Source organism: Chiloscyllium plagiosum, unplaced genomic scaffold, assembly GCF_037043375.1.
Source record: "Chiloscyllium plagiosum isolate Xiang-an unplaced genomic scaffold, Cpla_swu_hap1 HiC_scaffold_21, whole genome shotgun sequence".
NCBI lineage: Eukaryota > Metazoa > Chordata > Chondrichthyes > Orectolobiformes > Hemiscylliidae > Chiloscyllium > Chiloscyllium plagiosum.
This window is the reverse complement of record NW_028270159.1, coordinates 10,334,265-10,355,195: the sequence shown is the minus strand read 5'-3', so window position 1 is coordinate 10,355,195 and position 20,931 is coordinate 10,334,265. Positions and strand designations below refer to the sequence as shown.

The 20,931-nt window shown below is 43.0% G+C and overlaps 1 protein-coding gene across 1 annotated transcript in view; it reads right to left on the bottom strand.

Moving 5' to 3' along the window:
- Positions 1 to 20,931, bottom strand: part of LOC122564963 (torsin-1A-like) — a 26,356-nt gene extending 5,425 nt beyond the window's left edge. Inside the window, exons 1-5 of the mRNA XM_043720521.2 lie at positions 20,462 to 20,931; positions 13,371 to 13,548; positions 10,028 to 10,293; positions 5,265 to 5,440; positions 4,771 to 4,898 (exon numbers count right to left, since the gene is read on the bottom strand). Coding sequence (XP_043576456.2) covers positions 4,771 to 4,898; positions 5,265 to 5,440; positions 10,028 to 10,293; positions 13,371 to 13,503 — 703 coding nt within the window. The 5' untranslated portion in view covers positions 13,504 to 13,548; positions 20,462 to 20,931. The remainder of the gene's footprint in view (positions 1 to 4,770; positions 4,899 to 5,264; positions 5,441 to 10,027; positions 10,294 to 13,370; positions 13,549 to 20,461) is intronic.

The following is a 20,931-nucleotide window of genomic DNA, read 5'->3' as shown; positions in this document are numbered from 1 at the left end:
TTATCAAACTAGAGATTGAAACCATTATGGTTCAGCTGGTCATAGATCAACTTGCTGGATCACAGTAGACTCAATCATTTCACATATGGCTCACCTGTCACTCAAATTGCAATACATCCATGAGCACTGGCTGAAAAAAAGCTTATTTATAAATTTTATAAGTGAAAAGAATTGGCTGGCATTCTTCAAAGCTGTTGTGTTTGGCACAGATTTAAAAGCTTAGGAATGTTCTTACTCCCCCTCACCTCCCCCTTGCATTGCTGAACAAGGTGAATCAAAGCTTTCAGCACAGATATACAGATGGCAGACTGAGGCATAGTCAGAACTTTAACAGAGATGGAGAAACTGCACCTAATAAAGGATAGCAGGACACCATTTAGCTCCTCCAACCTACCATCCAATGGTAGAAGGCTCAACTGCAACCTAGCTCCACAAACCCACCTTTGCCCAATGTCCTTAATTCCCTTGGCTAATAAGCACCAACCAATCATAAAAAGTAATATTAACATTTTATCCAGCAGTAAGTGCAATTTGTGGTAGAGAGACCAAAATTTCAACCAACCTTTGCATTTGGAAGTATTTGCTAATTTCACTATAAAAGCTCTGGCATTCATTATTAGGCAAAGACTGCTACTCAGAATCTCCAACTGGTGGAAATGGAACCTCTGAATCTACCCTTTCCTCTTTAATATTTTGCAAATATCATTCAAATGAAAACAATCTTAATTTGTCTAATCTGTCTTGGTTGAATTTGATGAAATGGCAGCAGAGAAAAGATATAGTACTAACTCTTTGAGTTTTCTTATTAAAAGGTGTTCTTGAGGTCATTAGCTTTGCCTTTTTCTTTTCGTAGTCCTTTCAATTTTTAATATAGAATTATAAAACACAGTACAGAAGGCAACCATTCAAACCCTGGTGTATGCCATGGGTAACAAATGCTGGTCTTGCCGTCCTTTGAAAATGTAAGGAAAACATGTTGGTTCTCTTTAAGAGTAACCCAACTTGCTAGCCTTTTCCACGTAGCCGTGCAATGCTCTTCTTGTCAGAAAATTATTCACTTTTGTTTTGAAAGTCACGCTTGAGTTGGTCTTCATCAGAATCTTAGGCAGTGCATTGCAGATCTTAACCATTTGCTAGTTGAAATGAAAAGATTTTTGAATTGGGTGTCCTCTGCCCTTGACTCTTTGGTCAACAGAAACAGTTCCTTCTGATCTACTCTATGCAGATTTCTCATAATTGAGTAGCTCTGTCGAACCTCTTAATCATCTCTGAAGGGAATGGCCGTAACTTCACCAGTCTATCCATTTAATAAAATTCCTGGTCCATGTGTGATAAACAAATGTTATTGTTTTCATCATTTGAATTTTTCAAAAAGAAATAGAGGCAGCTGGGTTTTAGTTAGTCATGCGAAGGTAATATTTTTAAAAAGTGCCAGGAGGTCATTTGAGGACAGTGAGTTAAAGCATATGACCTAAGCCAACTGCATCTTCCCTGCAGTGTTAACCAATAAAATATTTATACAGTTGAGTTTATGACAGAAGGAGTATACTCATTAAGGTAATTAGTTTCATTTCCAATTCACAACAAAAGGTTCATGTTTTCAGATCTGAAGAATCCTGGAGTATAGTTCAGAAAGTAAGTTTGTTTTTGGCCCAACAGGTTAACCAACATTTTCAGTTCAGTTCAGGAGAATTAGTCACTTCTGCATTAGCGGTTTCTAGTCTGTAGATCCTCCATGCCACAAAAGTTTGGATAGAAGCCTTCAAGTTTTTAAAAGTGAAAATGTTCAAGTCATCAGAATTATGAGAAGTATGCATTCACTGATTCAGAAAGGAATCATAAAACTGTCTCAGCAGTCCAAGAGAAAGCAACTGTGGAAAGTCAATTAAATAAGATTTAAAAGACTGAGACATGAGTGTTATCTCTTGGGATTGAGTCTCTGTATTGGAGCACTTTGCCAAACTGGTTGAAACTTTGCTTTTGATATTTGTGTTAAGATTTTCTATCTGTAAGTGGTTTTGATTTTTTTCTTATTTTGTGTAATAAACTTGTGTTCTATTGTAAAAGAATATCTGCAGTCTTGTGTGAATGTGTTTAAAAGACTGACTACATGTAATCAACTGCAAAAATTAAACAGATGATCGATCAAGGCAGATTATATTCCTGTCCAATATTACCATTAGGTGGGATCATAATACAAGGAATCATTCTTGTCAATCTTTTCTATACCCTTTCTAATGCCTTTACGTCCTTCCTAAAGAATCTTTTGCTTAAAGTAGAAATTAGCACTCCAGATGACACTGAACCATTGCTTTGTAAACGTTCATGACATCATAATTTTGTATTCTATAGCTCTACTTATAAATGTAGAGAAACAAAAACAATATCGAAGATATTGTGATGAAAAATGTGTGATTTATAATTATTTTAGATTTTAATAGCAGCATATGGGTGCTGAAGAGCTTAAAAAGAAAAATAGATCAGTTCTTCTAAAACAGTGACATAATCCAGGATGTATCAAAGAGCAAATGATAGTAAAACCAAAGAGTGCTAACGGAAAATTGGATACAACTTGTTGTTTATCACAGGCATAAACAATGAAGGTTATTAACTTGTTTTCAGGTTATAATAATCATGCATTGATTTTTGGTTTAGAAAACTGAAATTGAGAATTGTCAGGGCAGTTTGTAGGAAATCAGAGGGTGTTGAGAAACAGCATAATCCCTGTCTCAGAAATGAGATATTCAGAGCAGTTGAAGGAATGAGTTAACATCAGAAATTGGAAAACTGCCAGTATGACTCTCATATTCAGAAAGGGAGGGAGGCAAAAAGCAGGTAACTATGGGTGATTAGCCGATGATCTATTGTTGAAAAAAAATGTTGGAATCAATTACTGAAGAAGCAGCACATTTGAAGAAGCAGCACATTTGGAAAACCATAATATAATTGTGTAGAGTTAGCATGGCCACATAAAAGGTAAATCATGTCTGATTAATTTATTCAAGATTTTCAAGAAAGTCTCAACCAGAATGAATAGAGGGGAACCAGTAGATGTGTCATATTTGGACTTTCAAAAGGAATTCAACAAGGTACCTCACAGATGGTTAAGTCATAACAGTCCATAGCCCATGGTGTTGAAGGTAATATATTGGCATAGATAGAGAATTGGCTAATGGGCAGGAAACAGCGAGTGGGGATAAGAGGTTCTTTTTCAAATTGGGAGCCTGTAACCAGTGGGGTTCCACAGAAATCGGTACTGAGACCACAACTGTTCACAATACACATTAATAAATTTGGAGATGATATGAAAATAGGTGAAAAGGCAGAGTTGCGAGATGGATACAAATAATTTACAGAGAGATACTGGCAGGTTAAGTAAATGGCCAAAAAGTTGGTAAATGGAGGATAATGTGGCAAAATACAAAGTTGTTCATTGTGGAAGGGAGAACAAAAGAACAACATTATTTAAATTAAGAAAAACTGCAGAAGGCTGCAACACAGAGGAACTCGGGAGTACTTGTGCATAAAACACAGAAAGCTAGCATACAGGTAACCAGCAAGGCTCATGAAATGTTGGCCGTTATTTCAAGAGAGTTGGAGTATGAGAGTAGGGAAGGCTTACTGCAACTGTACAAGGTGCTGGGGAGACAACATCTACAATACCTTTATGCAGTTTAGGTTCCCTCATTTAAGGAAAGATATCACTTCATTGGAGGCAGTTCTGAAAAGGTTCACAAGGATAATCCACAATATTGCGGGATTGTTTTATGAGTGAAGGGTAAACAGGTTGGGACTGTACTCTCTTGGAGTATGGAAGCATGAGAGGTGATCTCATTGAAACATATCAGATGCTCAAAGGACTTGGCAGGTACATGCTGAGAGGATGCTTCATCTAAGGGAGAGTCTCAGACCAGAGGGCGTAGTCTCAGATGTGAGGGGCTCCAATTTAAGACTAAGATGAAGAGGAATTTCTTCTCTCAGAAGGTACAGAGGTTTTGGAACTCCTTGCCACAATGAGCTGTGGGGACAGAATCATTTGCAAGTTTAAGGCTGAGATAGATTCTTATCAATAGGAGAATGAAAGATTAAGGGGAAAATGCAGGTAGTGGATGTGAGGAATATCAGATCAGCCATGATACTATTGAATGGTGGAACAGGCTTGAAAGACCCAATGGTTTACTCCAGTTCCTATTTCTTATGGGCTTATGGTAAAAAAGTTTAATTTGTGCAACTTTCAGACCAAGAGTGTTTGGTTAGAAAACTGTAGGCTATTAGAAGCTGTGAAAGTCTCTCAGTTTTGCAAACATTCATGTGAAAATATCCCACAGTTCACAGGAGAGAATCTGGGGAGAATGATATAATTTCTCTGGATTCAAATCACTCTGAAGTGATGGTGTTGGGAAAGAGGTTGAAACTCTGTTTTGCTGAATGTTTGAACATTTCTCTAACCATGTTCTCTATCTCGTCTTTATTTTCACCTTTTGCACAATAAGTTTATGTTGTTAAAGAAACTGTACAGCCTCATGTGACTATGTTTCAGTGACTGACGACCACAAACTAAAATAAACCAATTATCTATCAAGCCAGGTTTAATTCCGGGATCTGAAAACATCATTCACTAGTACTATCAGCTGGGATCATAACAATGTACACAGTTGTTCAAAAATAGACCGGTCATGGGGAGGAACTGTGAAACAGACAGAATATATTTTGCCGATCACAATTTTTGTTCACTATTTTATTCTCCACTTGTGAGTGACGTGAACTTACTGTTGCTATTGTTGAAGACTGTCAAGGAGAGTTCCTCTTCTAGCTGACTCAGCTTAATGCTCTCCCTTTCCTTTCCATTCATCAAAATGTTTAGGGTAAATTCACTTATCTTGTCACCACCAGTATTGCTATTCAGATTTTAAAAAAAAACAAATGTCATTCAGGGTTTCTTCTGCTTCGTTGCAAAATGTTTACATTTAATTTTGTTGTGGAATGTATTACAATGGACAATTTCAGCCTCGCTTGTTGGACAGGAATCCCAGGGGATTGGATGGAATATCAGCTTTACCCCTGCTCAATATTGTACTCAACTGACTTCGATAGCAAGTTAAGCCAGAGTATAAAACCAGCATTGCACCCAATTCCATTGGTTAGAGTTGGTTGATAGGTTAGAGAATTGTCAAATGGTATCAAACTCTTAGAAATATCATGACTCTCCCCTGTTTGATCACAAGTGGGAACCCTACCAAATTTATTTCCATTCCAGTCCTTACCTTAAGAAGATGAATATTGCTTTTCTGTAATCCACTTTGTCAACATCACTGCTGTAGTCCAGGAAAGGTTTGATTGCATTAATGAGACCTGGATGCATTTTGTCCATTTCATCAAAAATAAACATTGATCTGGCACATTGTGAAACATTTCCATGAATCCACCTCCGTAAGTCACTCTGTACAATGAAAAACAAATTGCCCATCATAGGATGCTTGCTTCACCTCTACATTAAAAAAAAATTTACATCCACTTATTTGATGTCGTTGGTTCCTTTAAAAATAAATTAAAATAATAATAATCACTGTGAGAGTGTTTTCCCCTCTGGTTAGGGAACTTAGAGCACAAGGTCACAGTCTTAGGACGAAATCAGCATTTAGGACCGAGATGAAAACTTTCACCAGAAGGGCTGTGATCTTCAGAATTCTTTTTTTACCATGGATAGCATGGATTTCTTATTTGTTTGTTCATGGCATGTTGGCGTTGCTGGCTGGGATGGCATTTATCCTTTGAACACTGGCTTGCTAGCCATTTCAGAGAGCATTTAAGAGCCAACTACCTTGCTGTAGTTTTGGAGTCACACGCCAGGTAAGGCTAGCAAATTTCTTTCCCTTAAGGACATTAGTGATCCAGTGACAATGAACAATGGTTGTATGGTCAATATTAGATGAACTTTTTATTCCAAATTTTTATTCAGTTTTAATTTCAACATCTTCCATGGTGGGGTTCAAACACTGTCCCCAGAACACTAATAATAAAAACGTAGTATTGTAGAAATTCAGCAGGTCCGGCAGTGGAGAGAAAATGAGTTGGTACAATGACTCTTCTTTGGAACCAAAGAACAGTCATATCAGACTCAAAACATTACCTCTGTTTCTCCACAGTTGTGGTCAAACCTGCTGAGTTTTAATTTCAGATCTCCAGCATCTGCCATATTTTGCTTTTGTTCAGCAAAACATTAGTCTAGCGCTATGGATTACGAATCTGGTAACAGTATCATTGTGCCATTGCCTTCCCATTTTTTTTTTGAATATATTGAAAACAGAAAGTCAATACATTTTTAAACCTGAAGGGTATAAAGGGGTATAGGGACGGTCCAAGAAAGTGGAATTCCAGTGATAGAGCAGCCATGATCAAAATATAACTAGTGGAGTGCCACATGTATCATCCCCATGACCCCAATTCTATTTATGTTAATGATTTAATATAGGAAATTAATATAGGAAAGTGTGAGATGATGTAGGAAGAGTCAAAGGCAAACTATCATTGAAATGGAGAAAAACTCCAGCACAGAGGGTTTTGGGTATAATTACGTATGAAGCACAAAAGGTTAACATGCAAGTGCAGCCAGTAATTAAGCTAGAGGGTTGGAGTTTAAAATAAGGAAATTGTGTTACAACTATATAGCATGTTGGCGAGGCTGAACCTGTAGTCTGAACAGCATCCAAGGAACAGGGAAGTCAATGTTTTGGGCCAATGTCCTTAGGAAGGGTTTTGGCCAGAAACGTTGACATTCCTACTCCTCGGACGCTGTCTGACCTGCTGTGCTTTTCTAGCTTCACATCTATTAGCTCTGGCTTCCAGCATCTGCAGTCCTTACTGTCTCCTGGAGCTTTGGTCCCTGTATTTAAGAAAGGTGTATTGACATTGGAGAGAGCTCAAAAGAAATTCACTAGGCTGATTTTTGGGAAGAAAGTGAGGTCTGCAGATGCTGGAGATCAGAGCTGAAAATGTGTTGCTGGAAAAGCGCAGCAGGTCAGGCAGCATCCAGGGAACAGGAGAATCGACGCTTCGGGCATAAGCCCTTCTTCAGGAATGAGGAAAGTTTGTCCAGCAGGCTAAGATAAAAGGTAGGGAGGAGGGACTTGGGGGAGGGGCGTCGGAAATGCGATAGGTGGAAAGAGGTCAAGGTGAGGGTGATAGGTCAGACTGGGGTGGGGGCAGAGAGGTCAGGAAGAAGATTGCAGGTTAGGAAGGCGGTGCTGAGTTTGATGGATTTGACTGAGACAAGGTGGGGGAGGGGAAATGAGGAAACTGGTGAAATCCGAGTTCATCCCTTGTGGTTGGAGGGTTCCTAGGCGGAAGATGAGGCGCTCTTCCTCCAACCGTCGTGTTGTTGTGGTCTGGCGACGGAGGAGTCCAAAGATCTGCATATCCTTAGTGGAGTGGGAGGGGGAGTTGAAGTGTTGAGCCACAGCGTGGTTGGGTTGGTTGGTCCGGGTGTCCCAGAGGTGTTCTCTGAAACGCTCCGCAAGTAGGCGGCCTGTCTCCCCAATATAGAGGAGGCCACATCGGGTGCAGAGGATGCAATAGATGATGTGTGTGGAGATGCAGGTGAATCTGTGGCAGATATGGAAGTTTCCTTTGGGGCCTTGGAGGGAGGTGAGGGGGGAGATGTGGGCGCAGGTCTTGGACCTCTGCGGTTGCAGGGGAAGGTGCCGGGAGTGAAGGTTGGGTTGGTGGGGGGTGTGGATCTGACGAGGGAGTCACGGAGGGAGTGGTCTTTAAGGAATGCTGATAGGGGAGGGGAGGGAAATATATCCTTGGTGGTGGGGTCAGTTTGGAGGTGGCGGAAATGACGGCGGATGATGTGCTGTACATGGAGATTGGTGGGGTGGTAGGTGAGGACCAGTGGGGTTCTGTCCTGGTGGCGGTTGGAGGGGCGGGGCTCAAGGGCGGAGGAGCGGGAAGTGGAAGAGATGCGGTGGAGGGCATCGTCGACCACGTCGGGGGAGAAATTGCGGTCCTTGAAGAAAGAGGCCATCTGGGTTGTACGTTTTTGGAACTGGTCCTCCTGGGAGCAGATGCGGCGAAGACGAAGGAATTGGGAGAATGGGATGGCGTTTTTACAGGGGGCAGGGTGGGAGGAGGTGTAGTCCAGGTAGCTGTGGGAGTCGGTCGGTTTGTAGTAGATGTCCGTGTTGATTCGGTCGCCTGAGATAGAAATAGAAAGGTCGAGGAAGGGGAGGGAGGAATCTGAGACTGTCCAGGTGAATTTGAGGTCGGGGTGGAAGGTGTTGGTGAAGTGGATGAACTGTTCAACCTCCTCGTGGGAGCACGAGGCGGCGCCGATACAGTCATCGATGTAGCGGAGGAAAAGGTGGGGGGTGGGGCCAGTGTAGTTGCGGAAGATGGACTGTTCCACATATCCTACGAAGAGGCAGGCATAGCTGGGGCCCATGCGGGTGCCCATGGCTACTCCTTTCGTTTGGAGGAAGTGGGAGGATTGGAAAGAGAAGTTGTTCAGGGTGAGGACCAGTTCAGTCAGTCGAAGGAGGGTGTCAGTGGAAGGGTACTGGTTGGTACGGCGGGAAAGGAAGAAGCGGAGGGCTTTGAGTCCTTCGTGATGGGGGATGGAGGTGTACAGGGACTGGATGTCCATGGTGAAGATAAGGCGTTGGGGACCGGGGAAGCGAAAATCATGGAGGAGGTGGAGGGCATGGGTGGTGTCCCGAACGTAGGTGGGGAGTTCTTGGACTAAGGGGGACAGGACCGTGTCGAGGTATGCGGAGATGAGTTCGGTGGGGCAGGAGCAGGCGGAGACAATGGGTCGGCCGGGGCAGTCAGGTTTGTGGATTTTGGGCAGGAGGTAGAAGCGGGCGGTGCGGGGTTGTGGGACTATGAGGTTGGAGGCAGTGGATGGGAAATCCCCCGAGGTGATGAGGTTATGGATGGTCTGGGAGATGATGGTTTGGTGGTGGGGGTGGGGTCATGGTCAAGGGGGCAGTAGGAGGAGGTATCTGCGAGCTGGCGTTTGGCCTCAGCGGTGTAAAGGTCGGTGCGCCAAACTACTACTGCGCCTCCCTTGTCTGCTGGTTTGATAGTGAGGTTGGGGTTTCAACGGAGGGAGTGGAGGGCTGCGCGTTCCGAGGGTGAGAGGTTGGAGTGGGTGAGAGGGGTGGGGGAGTTCAGGTGGCGGTTAATATCGCGGCGGCAGTTGCCTATGAAGAGGTCGAGGGCAGGTAGGAGGCCAGCACGGGGTGTCCAGGTGGATGGGGTGTGTTGGAGGCGTGAGAAGGGGTCGTCAGAGGGTGGGCGAGAGGGGTTCACTTATCATAAATGGCTAAAACAGGTTAGGCCTTTATTCATTAGCGTTCAGAAAAATGAGGGATGGTCTTACTGAAACATGCAAGTCTCTGAGGGTGCTTGACAGAACGGATGTTGAGGAGATGTTTCTGCTGATGGGGATATCTCAAAAAAGGGGACATCTCAAAAAAGGGGACAGAGATACAGAATAAGGGGACATTCATTTAAAATTGAATTGCAAAGGAATTCTCCCAGATGGTAGTGAATGCCTTGAATTACCTATCTCAGAGAGTTGTGGAGTCTATGTCACTGAAAATATTTAAGGAGGAGGTGGATTTCTTTTTAAACATCAGAGAGTTGAGGACTATGATGAGCTACACAAAAGAGGAGTTAGTCCTCAGGCAGGTGAGCCATAATCTTGACCATGAAAGGCACAACAGGTTTGAGGAGCCAAATGGCCTACTCCAATTCCTATGTCCTGGTGACTTTTCTTTCTTATGTTCAGAGATCTGTTAGAGAGGGAGTTCCAGAATTTTGGTCCAACAGCAGTGAAGGAAAAATTAACCAACAAGTAGTGAATATTCTCGAGGTCCCGTGATAAAAGAAAACACAACAAACTTGAGATTTATGCAGCCTTAACAACTAAATATAAATCAGGACTTTGATGTATCCATAAGTTGATAATACCACAAATTTATTGTAAAGTTCTTGTTGTCTATAATTATAATGAAGGGATTACCTGATACTTGTCAATGAACTGAACGTGAGGAAAATGGAGTGTTGACACAAACATATGGACATACTTGCTGTCTAGTCCTTTTCTGTAAAGGTTCTGTGCTATTAGTCGACTAACAAAGTTCTTTCCAGTGCCGCTGTAACCATGTAGAGACATGGTCAGGGGTTTCTGGGAATTAGGGTTACTTGAAGAACCTTTAAGTGCTTTGATGATCACTTCACTTGCAATGTGCTGTCCAAACAGCTTGTTCGTGAAATCCTCCTCTAAACCTACATTAAAGAACAGCAAAAAACAGTCCTGTTAAAAAAGGAAAAGCATTTTTGAAGCATACAGCATTTCATATGACCCCTGGCCAACAAAGTCATTTTGAAGTAAATGTGCAGTTTTAATATAGGCACCACTTTGCCAGCAGCAAGCTCTCATACGCTGCACTGTGAAACCATTCTACTAAGCTGGGGAGAAAGTGAGGACTCCAGGTGCTGAAGATCAGAGTCAAGAGTGTGGTGCTGGAAAACCACAGCAGGTCAGGCAGCATCCGAGGAGCAGAAGAATTGACGTTTCGGGTATAAGCCCTTCATCAGAATGAAGGGCTTACGCCAGAAGCATCAATTCTCTTCAGATGCTGCCTGACCTGCTGTGCTTTTCCAGCACTACACTCTCGAGTTCTAATCTGTATATTAAATGGCAATGACTGGACAGCATGATGGCTCAGTGGTTAGCTCTGCTGCCTCACAGTGCCAGAGACCCAGGTTTGATTCCAGCCTCAGGTGACTGTCTGTGTGGAGTTTGCACATTTTCCCCATACCTGCGTGGGTTTCCTCTGCATGCTCTCATTTCCTCCCACAGTCCAAAGATGTGCAGGTTAGGTGGATTGGCTATGCTAAATTGCCTATAGTTCACAGGATGTGTAGGCTAAGTGGATTAGCCAGGGGAAATGCAGGGCTACATAGATAAGGGAGGTCTGGGTGGGATGCACGTTGGAGGATCATTGGGGACTTGGTGGGCCAAATGGCCTGCTTCCACTCTGGAGGGAGTCTATGAGTGAGGGTGATTGATGCTGGTTGAGGACAGGGGGAATGCTCCCCTCTTGAAAATCGTGCCATGCCATTTTTCACATCCACCTGAGAGGGCAGGTTGTGCCTCAACTTAATGTCCTGTATTTACAAGATGGCTTCTTTGAAGGTACAGCATTCCCTCCATACTGCATTTAGGGCTTCAGCCTAAATTTCTATCTCCAGGTTTCTGCAGTCCGATCTCAATCTAATACTGTACTTCTCAAACTTTTTCCCATCATGATCCCAAATTGACTTTCGAAAATTGTTGCAACCCCTCAGTGAGAATTGAGGGACAAAGAGCTGCATTTACATCAGAGGTGAAGCGTTGTTATAACTTGGTCAGAAATTCACGATGGCCATTGATACCTTAGAGCTCTTAATCCCAAAATTTCAGCTCATGACCCCATTTCGGGTCCTGACCTCTCCTTTGGGGAGCCTTGATCTACAACCATCTATCTTGAATGTCAGTCTGCTACCAACAGTGCCACAAATTAAACTGTTGCTGATTACATTCCAATGGCTGTAGATTAATCCATTGACAATGATAACGCGACATTACAGACCATTGAAAACAACACTTTTAATGGATTCATATGTGGATAATTTACCAATAGTTAGATTACAACAAGATCACAATCCAGGCTCACGTTCCATAGAATTTAGAAGGTTAAGGGGAGATTTGAACAAAGTTCATGAGGTGTTAAAGGAAACAGATCGGGTCAATAAGAAAACTGCTATTTCCACTGGTTTGGACAGGGGATTGGGATCTTGGATAAGGAGGGGTCAGAGTCTAAAACTTCGAGTCAGATCTCTTTGTAGTGAAATGAGGAAATATTGACACACAAAGTATAGACTGGTTAAGCTGAATGGCCTACTCTGTGCAATATATCCGACGTAATCGTTTGCAGTCTTAGCACTGTGAGTACAAACTGTGTTCTCCAGCAACTAACAGTAAGATTTGAGCTATAAAAATCAATAACATGCCAAGAAAGATTGAGTCATTATCACTTGTCCATACAATGGCAGTTTAGGAGTATTCTCACTGAAGCTGTAGCAAGAATTGTAATTGGATGTCAGTACAATTACAACATTTAAAAAACATTTGGATGGATACATGAATAGGAAAGGTTTGGAGGGATATGGACTAGGAGCAGGCAGGTAGATTCAGTTTAGTTTGGGATTATGTTCGGCACGGACTGGTTGGACCAAAGGGTCTGTTTCCCAGCTGTGTGACTCTATGTACTTGAGAGGGTAACAAGGCAATTTATAAAGATGTTGTCAGGTTTGGAAAATTGCAACTATGAAGGAAGACTGGATAGGCTGGGGTTGTTCCTGTACAGAGGAAACTGTGGGGAAATTTGATTGAGATGCACAAAATCGAGAGAAGCCTGGATAGAGGGAATGGAAAAGGCTTATTTAGCTAAGCAAGAAGATCAGTAAATAGGGGACAATGATTCAAAGTGATTGGTAGATTAGTGAGGAGATGAGGTACAGATTTATACCCAGACTGTGGTAGGAGTTTGGAATGCAATGTCTGAAAATGGAGTGAAGGCAGAAACCCTCGGCTCCTTTAAAGGTGTCTAGATTTGAACCTGAAGTTCCATAACTTCCAAGACGAAATGCTGGAAAGTGTGATTAGGCTGCTTAACATGTCTTGTTTTTCAGCAGTCACAGGCAAGATGGGCGAAGTGGCCTCTTTCTGGTTCATAAACCTTTTACAATTCTACGAAGAATGCAGTGGTATTAAACAAAGTATAGTTAGGTCAGGAATCTCAGGGCATGTTTCTGAGGTACTTTCTTGAAGCTTGAATTGTAGTTAGCTGTGCTTAATGTAGCAATTGTCAAAGGTGAATTTTGTGTCTGTAACAATAGCTGCCTTTATCACCTTCTTTCACACATGTAACAAAGATGTGGAGGAGCTGATGTTGGACTGGGGTGGACAAAGTTAAAAATCACACAACACCAGGTTATAGCCCAACAGGTTTGTTTGAAAGTACAAGCTTTTGGAGCGCTGAAAAAGCTTGTATTTTCAAATAAAACTGTTGCACTATAACGTGGTGCTGTGTGATTTTTAACTTCTAACAAAGTCAAATGTCCCAAGATGCTTCGGCATGTTACATTTCATAACAAAACACAAAATGGCCAAAGTTCCCAACCCTATAAACAAATCTGCAGTACACTTAATCATGTTATAATAGACTGCCACTGAAAGGGCTAACACAACAATATCAGAATAAAGCACACAGTTAGAAGCATTTTAAGTTATCAGTCCTTAGATATGAAAGCTTGACCTTTTATATCCAGTGCTATCCAATTGTCGTCACAGTCCTCGCATTTGGTGTAATTAATGTACTTGTTCAGTAGCAATCCCAGTACGCATACTGTGACACTTATAATAACCAAGGGGACGTGTTGGCTTGCCATGTCTGGTAGGTCTGCTCCTGCAACGTTCTATTCTCATCTGAATGACTGAAAAACAATTAAGACAGTTTGAAATGCTTAGTCACAGCCTTAATAAACTGAAATTTTCTTTGTTCTATGTTTTGGGTATTGCTGGCTCACCCAGCAGTTATTGCCCAGAGGGCAGTTTAGAGCCAATTACATTGCTTTGGAGTCACATGTATGCAGTCCAGGTAAGAGTCAGAGTCCTACAGCACAGAAACAGGCCCTTAGGCCCACATGGTCCATGCCAACCAAACTGTCTATCCACGCTAAGCCCATTTCTCTGCACTTGGCCCATATCTTTCTAATCCTTTCCTATACATGTATTTGTCCAAATGCCTTTTAAATGTTGTTAATGTACTCACCTCAACCACTTCCACTGGCAGCTCATTCAATAGTCAAACAGTGTGGTGCTGGAAAAGCACAGCCGGTCAGGCAGCACCTGAGGAGCAGGAGTCAACGTTTCAAACTTAAGCTCTTCATCAGGAATGAGGGGGTGGTCCAAAGGGGCTGAGAGATAAATGGGAGAGGGGTGGGGCTGGGGCTAAGGCAGCTGGTAATGCAATTGGTAAATGAAGGTAGGGGGTGAAGGTGATCGGTCAGAGAGGGGGGTAGAGCGGATAGGTGGAGAGGAAGATAGACAGGTCAAGAGGACAGTGCTGAGTTGGAAGGTTGGGGGGGGGGGGGAAAATGAGGAAACTGGTGAAATCCACATTGATCCTGTGTGGCTGGAGCGTCCCAAGGCAGAAGATGAGGCGTTCTTCCTCCACGTTATGGGTGGTAAGGATTTGGGGTAGAGGAGGCCCAGGACCTGCATGTCCTTGGCGGAGTGGGAGGGGGAGTTAAAGTACTTGGCCATGGGGTTGGTGGGGCTGTTTTGTACATGTGTCCTGAAGATGTTCTCTGAAGCATTCCTGTTGCTCCCAATGTGGTCTCCTCTACATTATGGACACAGGACGCTTACTTGCAGAAAGCTTCAGAGAACATCTCGGGGACATAAACCCAAAACTAACATGATCATTCTAAAAGATGAAAGACTTAAGCTAAATTTGTTTAATATTACATTCCATGACAGTGCAATCCTGTTGCTATAAAGTCTGCATCTTATGATTCTGCTCCACAACCACCTGATTAAGAAGCAGCGCTTCAAAAGCTAGTTCTTCCGATTAAACCTGTTGGACTATAACCTGATATTGTGTGATTTTTAAGTTTGTACACCCCAGTCCAACACTGGCACCTCCACATCACAAACTTCAAACTGTATAACAATTTATACCATATGAGGAACAAAATGCTGATTGGTTAGCAACTGAACTCTGGTTGCGGTTTTGCCACGCAAGGGAATGCAATATTAAACACTATCCCTCCAGCTCTTCTCTAATTGAAAACGACCAATGCCTGTACAAATTCCTTTCATAGTGTCACAGAGTCATAGAGTTGTACAGCACGGAAACAGACCCTTTGGTCCAACTCATATCCTAAAGTAATCTCGTCCCATTTGCCAGCACTTGGCCCAAATGCCTCTAAACCCTTCCTATTCATGTACCCATTTCACCACATAGAGAACTAAACCCTGCCTATAAATATATATAGTTTCTGGCAAGCATAGGTGACCACATTGCAAATCCTACTTATATTCTTAAACTGACTTCTAGATATTAAAAAATCTTAAATTGTTTGTTGATGTAATGCTCAGTACAGTCAGCATTGTTAATTAAGTGCTGCCTTATCATGAAATCACACCTAATGTTGAACACTATGTTCTGAATTTTGCAAACATAGGTTGGTTGAGTATGGTCAGTATTCTGTTTGTTGAGAACAGCCAAGTGGACATGCTGATTGTTAAAAAGTAACCAGTCATTAGGACGTACAGCCTACATACCTGGCATCACACTGGCATTGGTATTCATATGTCATATTACTCATTTGTATGATAGAAAGAACATGTTGATGACTTAACAGCAACATCCTGCTGATGGAGAACACAATTCGTATTGCTAGTGAAAGAAGCAGTGTAAAACAGCTGGCCTCAGCTTGTTCGATGTTTTGAGACACATTATTCCTCCAGGGTAATTTGAGGTAGACTGGGCACATGTCAGGACTGAGAATGGTGGCATTAGGGTTGGCCAATGTTCGTACACAGAACACTGTCCGTGGCAATGCCTTGACCAACCAGAGTCCACTTGTCAACTAATCAGCAACTTGTTTCTCAAGCAGTGTAAATTGTTGTTCCCTTTGAAAATTAGCATTCTTGTGTCTGTCCAAATGAGTGGAAGAGAAAAACTTATGTTTCTTTATTCCAGAATAATCAAAGTCTATACCACCAAGCAATTAACTCTAAATTCCAAGGAATGAACCCTAGTATTCTCTTTCCTCGAAATTTAACCATTGGATTAAAGGTGACATTCTGGTAAATCTATGCCTCACCACCTCCATGGCTAATATATAGTCTTCCTAAGTGGCTGAATATTCCAATCTGGTCTAACCAAGCCTTTGTATAATTGAAGTACAACTTCTATCTTCTTTTTTCTAATGCTATAAGATTAAAAAGAAATCATTCCATTAGACCTTTTGGTTATCTTCTGTACGCATTTGCAACATCCTAATGATCCACAGACTTGGATACAAGTCACTTCTAGTTTCTCATCATTTAGAAAGTACCCTGCCCTCCTCACAGGTTTCAAGTGGACGACATCACATTTGCTGACACTAAAATGCATTTGCCATAGTTTTACCCATTTATCATTTTATCAATTTCTGTTTGTAATTTTGCACTTTCACCTACATTGCTTAGAACGATACTTATCTTCCTGTCATTGACAAATTCGGATAGATGTTTTCTTTAATTCCATCATCAGCTATTTGGGAAGTCATTTGTCAATTAAATCCCCACTCAGACATTTTATTAATGCCATTGTGTTTGATCACAGAATGAGCTGGACATTCCCACCTTGGTCTTTTGATGGGCACCATGAGCAGATTTACCTCGTTAAAATGCATTAGTGAATGAGATGGGCTTTTACAATAATAGTTTTGTTATGTCATTACTGAGATTAGTTTTCAATTCCATACTTAAATTGATCAATTTTAGTTAAAGTCAAATTCCACCAGTGGGATTTGAATCTATGTTTCTAAGGTGTTAACCTGGGTGTCTGGATTACTAATCCAGTGACATGTTGGATACAAGAGAAGGCTGAGGACAGGAAGCATGCTTGCACTCTGGTCACTGTCCTTTGATGTACACATTGCAATTTATTTTCATCTTGTTTCAACCCTGTGTTGTGTATGAACCCACTGGATTGCAGACACTGTGCAGTACTGATATTACTGCTAAACTTTCTCCCATTAATAACTCAACTGACCTCCTTCGCTGGTTGCCAACTGTGTTGCTGTCCACTTATACAAGCCACCTCCAAGAAAACCAGAAGTTGGAAACAGATCTGCATTATCATCTTACTTCCTTTGTTCTAATTTTCCCAACTTCACCCTCTCCGCTTCCAAATCTACTTCCCGGGAAAAATATCCCTATCAACCCCACCACGCATAGGTCTGATTCCACATTCCTAATTCTTAGATGCAAATTGTGAATAAAGAGGGACAGTCATCATAATCCTACCAGATTAGAGGGCTTTTCTGTCATTAAAGAGATGTAACTACTTTAATCTGAGGGTTACTACTCCTCAGACAAGGGGAGAGAGTGAGGAGAGTTCTTCAGCTGGCGTGGGAATTGAACCCACACAATTAGCGTCACTCTTCATCACCATCCAAACAACTAAGCCAACTGACAGTCACCTTAGTACTGATTCCTGAGGAACAGCACTTATGCCAGTCAGTAATAGCCCCCATCCAGTCTGTTTCTAGCTAGCTTTCTGACTTCCATTCTCTGATTTTAGTGATAAGTCTTAGGTATGGTATCTTTTCAAACCTGTAAACATGACGTATCTAATACATTAACAAACTCAGAGAATGCTGGAGAAAATTCGGCTGGTATGGCAGCATCTGTGAAGAGAAATCTGAAGAACAGTCATGATGAGCTGCCAGAGGAGGTGGTGGAGCTTGGTATAGTAGCAGCACTTTAAAGGTATATGAATAGGAAGGCTTTAGAGTGATATGGGCCAAATGCTGGTAAATGGGACTAGATTAATTTCTGATATCTGGTCAGCATGGATGAGTTGGATGGAAGGGTCTGTTTCTGTGCTGTACATCCCTATGACCCAATATTTAATTCAGATTTCTAGCATCCATAGTAATTTGCATCTTATTAGTTGATGAACCGCACCTATTTTTTTCTGAAACCTCTTCAATGAAATCAGTAAGATTCTTAAAACCTGACGTCTCCATTGGTAATCTGCCAATAAGTCAATCACAGATATTTTCCTAATCAATCTGTTCAGAGATCATTAAATCCCTACAGTGTGGAAACAGTCCATTCAAACCCAGGAAGTTCTGAACGACTCTCCAATGAGCAGCCCACCCAGACTCACCCTATCTCTTGAAATCCTGCATTTCCCATGGCCAATTCATCTAACCTGCATATGGACTGTGAGAGGGAACCAGAGCACCAAGAGCAAACCTACATAGACTTGGGAGAATATACAAACTCCCCACAGACAATCACACAAGGCTTGGATTGAACCCAGGTCCCTGAAGCTGTGAGGCAGTAGTGCTAACCGCTGAGCTACCATGACATTTTATGACACAATGTTAAAGCAGTTGGGACTTGAACCTGAGCTTCTGGGCTCAGAGGTAGAGAGATGACCGCTGTGTCACAAAAGCCCATAAAACAAACTGCTGAAGACTTGCACAACAATTGGCTGTAAAAGACAAATCTATTGTTTGGTTTCTCCTAGTGATACATGAAACATGTCAATGGGGGCAGACACCCACAGGTTCAGTCCCTCTTCTTTATTTATTTCATTCATGGGGTGAGGGCATCACTGGCTAGGTAACATTTATTGCCTATCCCTAGTTGCCCAGGGGGCAGTTAACAGTCAACCACATTACTGTGTATCTGGAGTCACATGAAGGCCAGACCAGGGTAAGGATGGTAGTTTCCTTCCCTAAAGGACATTAGTGAATCAGATGGGGTTTTCCGACAGTCAATTCATGGTCATCATTAGATTTTTAATTCCAGATATTTTATTGAATTCAAGTTTCACCATCTGCTGTGGCAGGATTTGAACCTGGATCCCCAGAATATTATCTGGGTCTCTGGATTAACAGTGCAGCAATAATATCACGAGGTCATTGCCTCCCCTTCTGACAATTGACTACAGAATCGAGGCTGGTGCTGCAGTGCAGACACTGAGGGAATGTCGCACTGTCAAATGAGACACTGTCAACCAAGGCCACACTGGGCAGATGGAAAAGCTCCCAATTAGATTTGAAGTGGATGATAGAATGATAGGGTGGCACAGTAGCTCAGTGGTTAGCACTGCTGCTTCACAGCTCAGGGATTGGCATATTGATCCCACAAACAAATCTAGTCAGTACTTTACGTGGCTTGCTTTTCTTTTATCTACTCACAGGATGTGGGCATCTCTAGCTAAACCAGCATTTATTATCCATTGCCCAGAGAGCAATTGTGGATCTGGAGTCACATGCAAGTCAGACCAGGCAAGAATGGCAAATTTCCACCCCTAAAAGGCATTAGTAAACCAGATGGGGTTTTCCAACAATCACTTCATGGTCATTGTTCAACTCTTAATTCCAGATGCTTATTGAATTCAAGTTCCACCACCTGCCATTGTGGGATTTGAACGCAGGTCCTCAGAACATTAGAGCTGAAAATGTGTTGCTGGAAAAGCGCAGCAGGTCAGGCAGCATCCAAGGAGCAGGAGAATCGACGTTTCGGGCATGAGCCCTTCTTCAGGAAGAACATTAGCCAAGTTGTTGTGGTTCTGTTCGCCGAGCAGGGAATTTGTGTTGCAGACGTTTCGTCCCGTCTAGGTGACATCCTCAGTGCTTGGGAGCCTCCTGTGAAGAGCTTCTGTGATGTTTCCTCCGGCATTTATAGTGGTTTGTCTCTGCCGCTTCCGATTGTCTGTTCCAGCTGTCCGTTGCAGTGGTTGGTATATTGGGTCCAGGTCGATGTGATTATTGATTGAATCTGTGGATGAGTGCCATGCCTCTAGGAATTCCCTGGCTGTTCTCTGTTTGGCTTGTCCTATAATAATAGTGTTGTCCCAGTCGAACTCATGTTGCTTGTCACCTGCGTGTGTGGCTACTAAGGTAGCGTGGGCGGCACGGTGGCACAGTGGTTAGCACTGCTGCCTCACAGCGTCTGAGACCCGGGTTCAGTTCCCGCCTCAGGCTACTAAGGTAGCGTGGGCGGCACGGTGGCACAGTGGTTAGCACTGCTGCCTCACAGCGTCTGAGACCCGGGTTCAGTTCCCGCCTCAGGCTACTAAGGTAGCGTGGGCGGCACGGTGGCACAGTGGTTAGCACTGCTGCCTCACAGCGTCTGAGACCCGGGTTGAGTTCCCGCCTCAGGCGACTGACTGTGTGGAGTTTGCACGTTCTACCCGTGTCTGCGTGGGTTTCCTCCGGGTGCTCCGGTTTACCCCCACTGTCCAAAGATGTGCAGGTCAGGTGAATTGGCCATGCTAAATTGCCCGTAGTGTTCGGTAAGGAGTAAATGCAGGGGTATGGGTGGGTTGCGCTTCGGCGGGTCGGTGTGGACTTGTTGGGCCGAAGGGCCTGTTTCCACACTGTAATGTAATCTAATCTAAGGATAGCTGGTCGTGTCGTTTTGTGGCTAGTTGTTGTTCAAGGATGCATCCCCCCCCCAACCCCCAACAGCAGTGACTATGTTTTGAAACTTACTGGAAGGCGCTATATAAATGCAACACTTCAATACTGAGTATATGTCAAAAGATGGTACTGTACATAAAAGTCCACGTTACATTTGCAACAATATTATAAGAATTCAAAGTATTACCTTTAACTCTCCGTACTTCAAGACTGTTCCTCCGAAGTTCGGCCTTTTGCAAAGCTCACCTGGAAAACTCGAAGCGGGACAGATAACACTGCCAGAGTAAACTTTCTCAAACTGCTGGCCCCGCTCAGGCCAGGTCAAAAATTCCCTGAACAAGCAAAACTCCTCAGACCCGAGCAATGTCCGCTTCCTAAAATAGGCGCAGCTATAGATCAGAAAGAGAAAACGAAAGTTACACTTCACTTCCTGACCAGTAAATCCGGTTGGACTGTCACCGACTTTTCCAAAGAGAGGGGAGAGAGAAGGTCCCAACTTCCTGCCTCCTGCTCAATCCCTCCTCAACTCTGTCTCTCATCCCCCACTCTCCACTTCCTCCCAACCCTCTCATACCACAGCTGTCTCAAACTCCCTCTTTACCCCACTCTATTCCCCCCCCCCCCAACAAGGCCATCCTCCTGGCCGACAGATTCGCG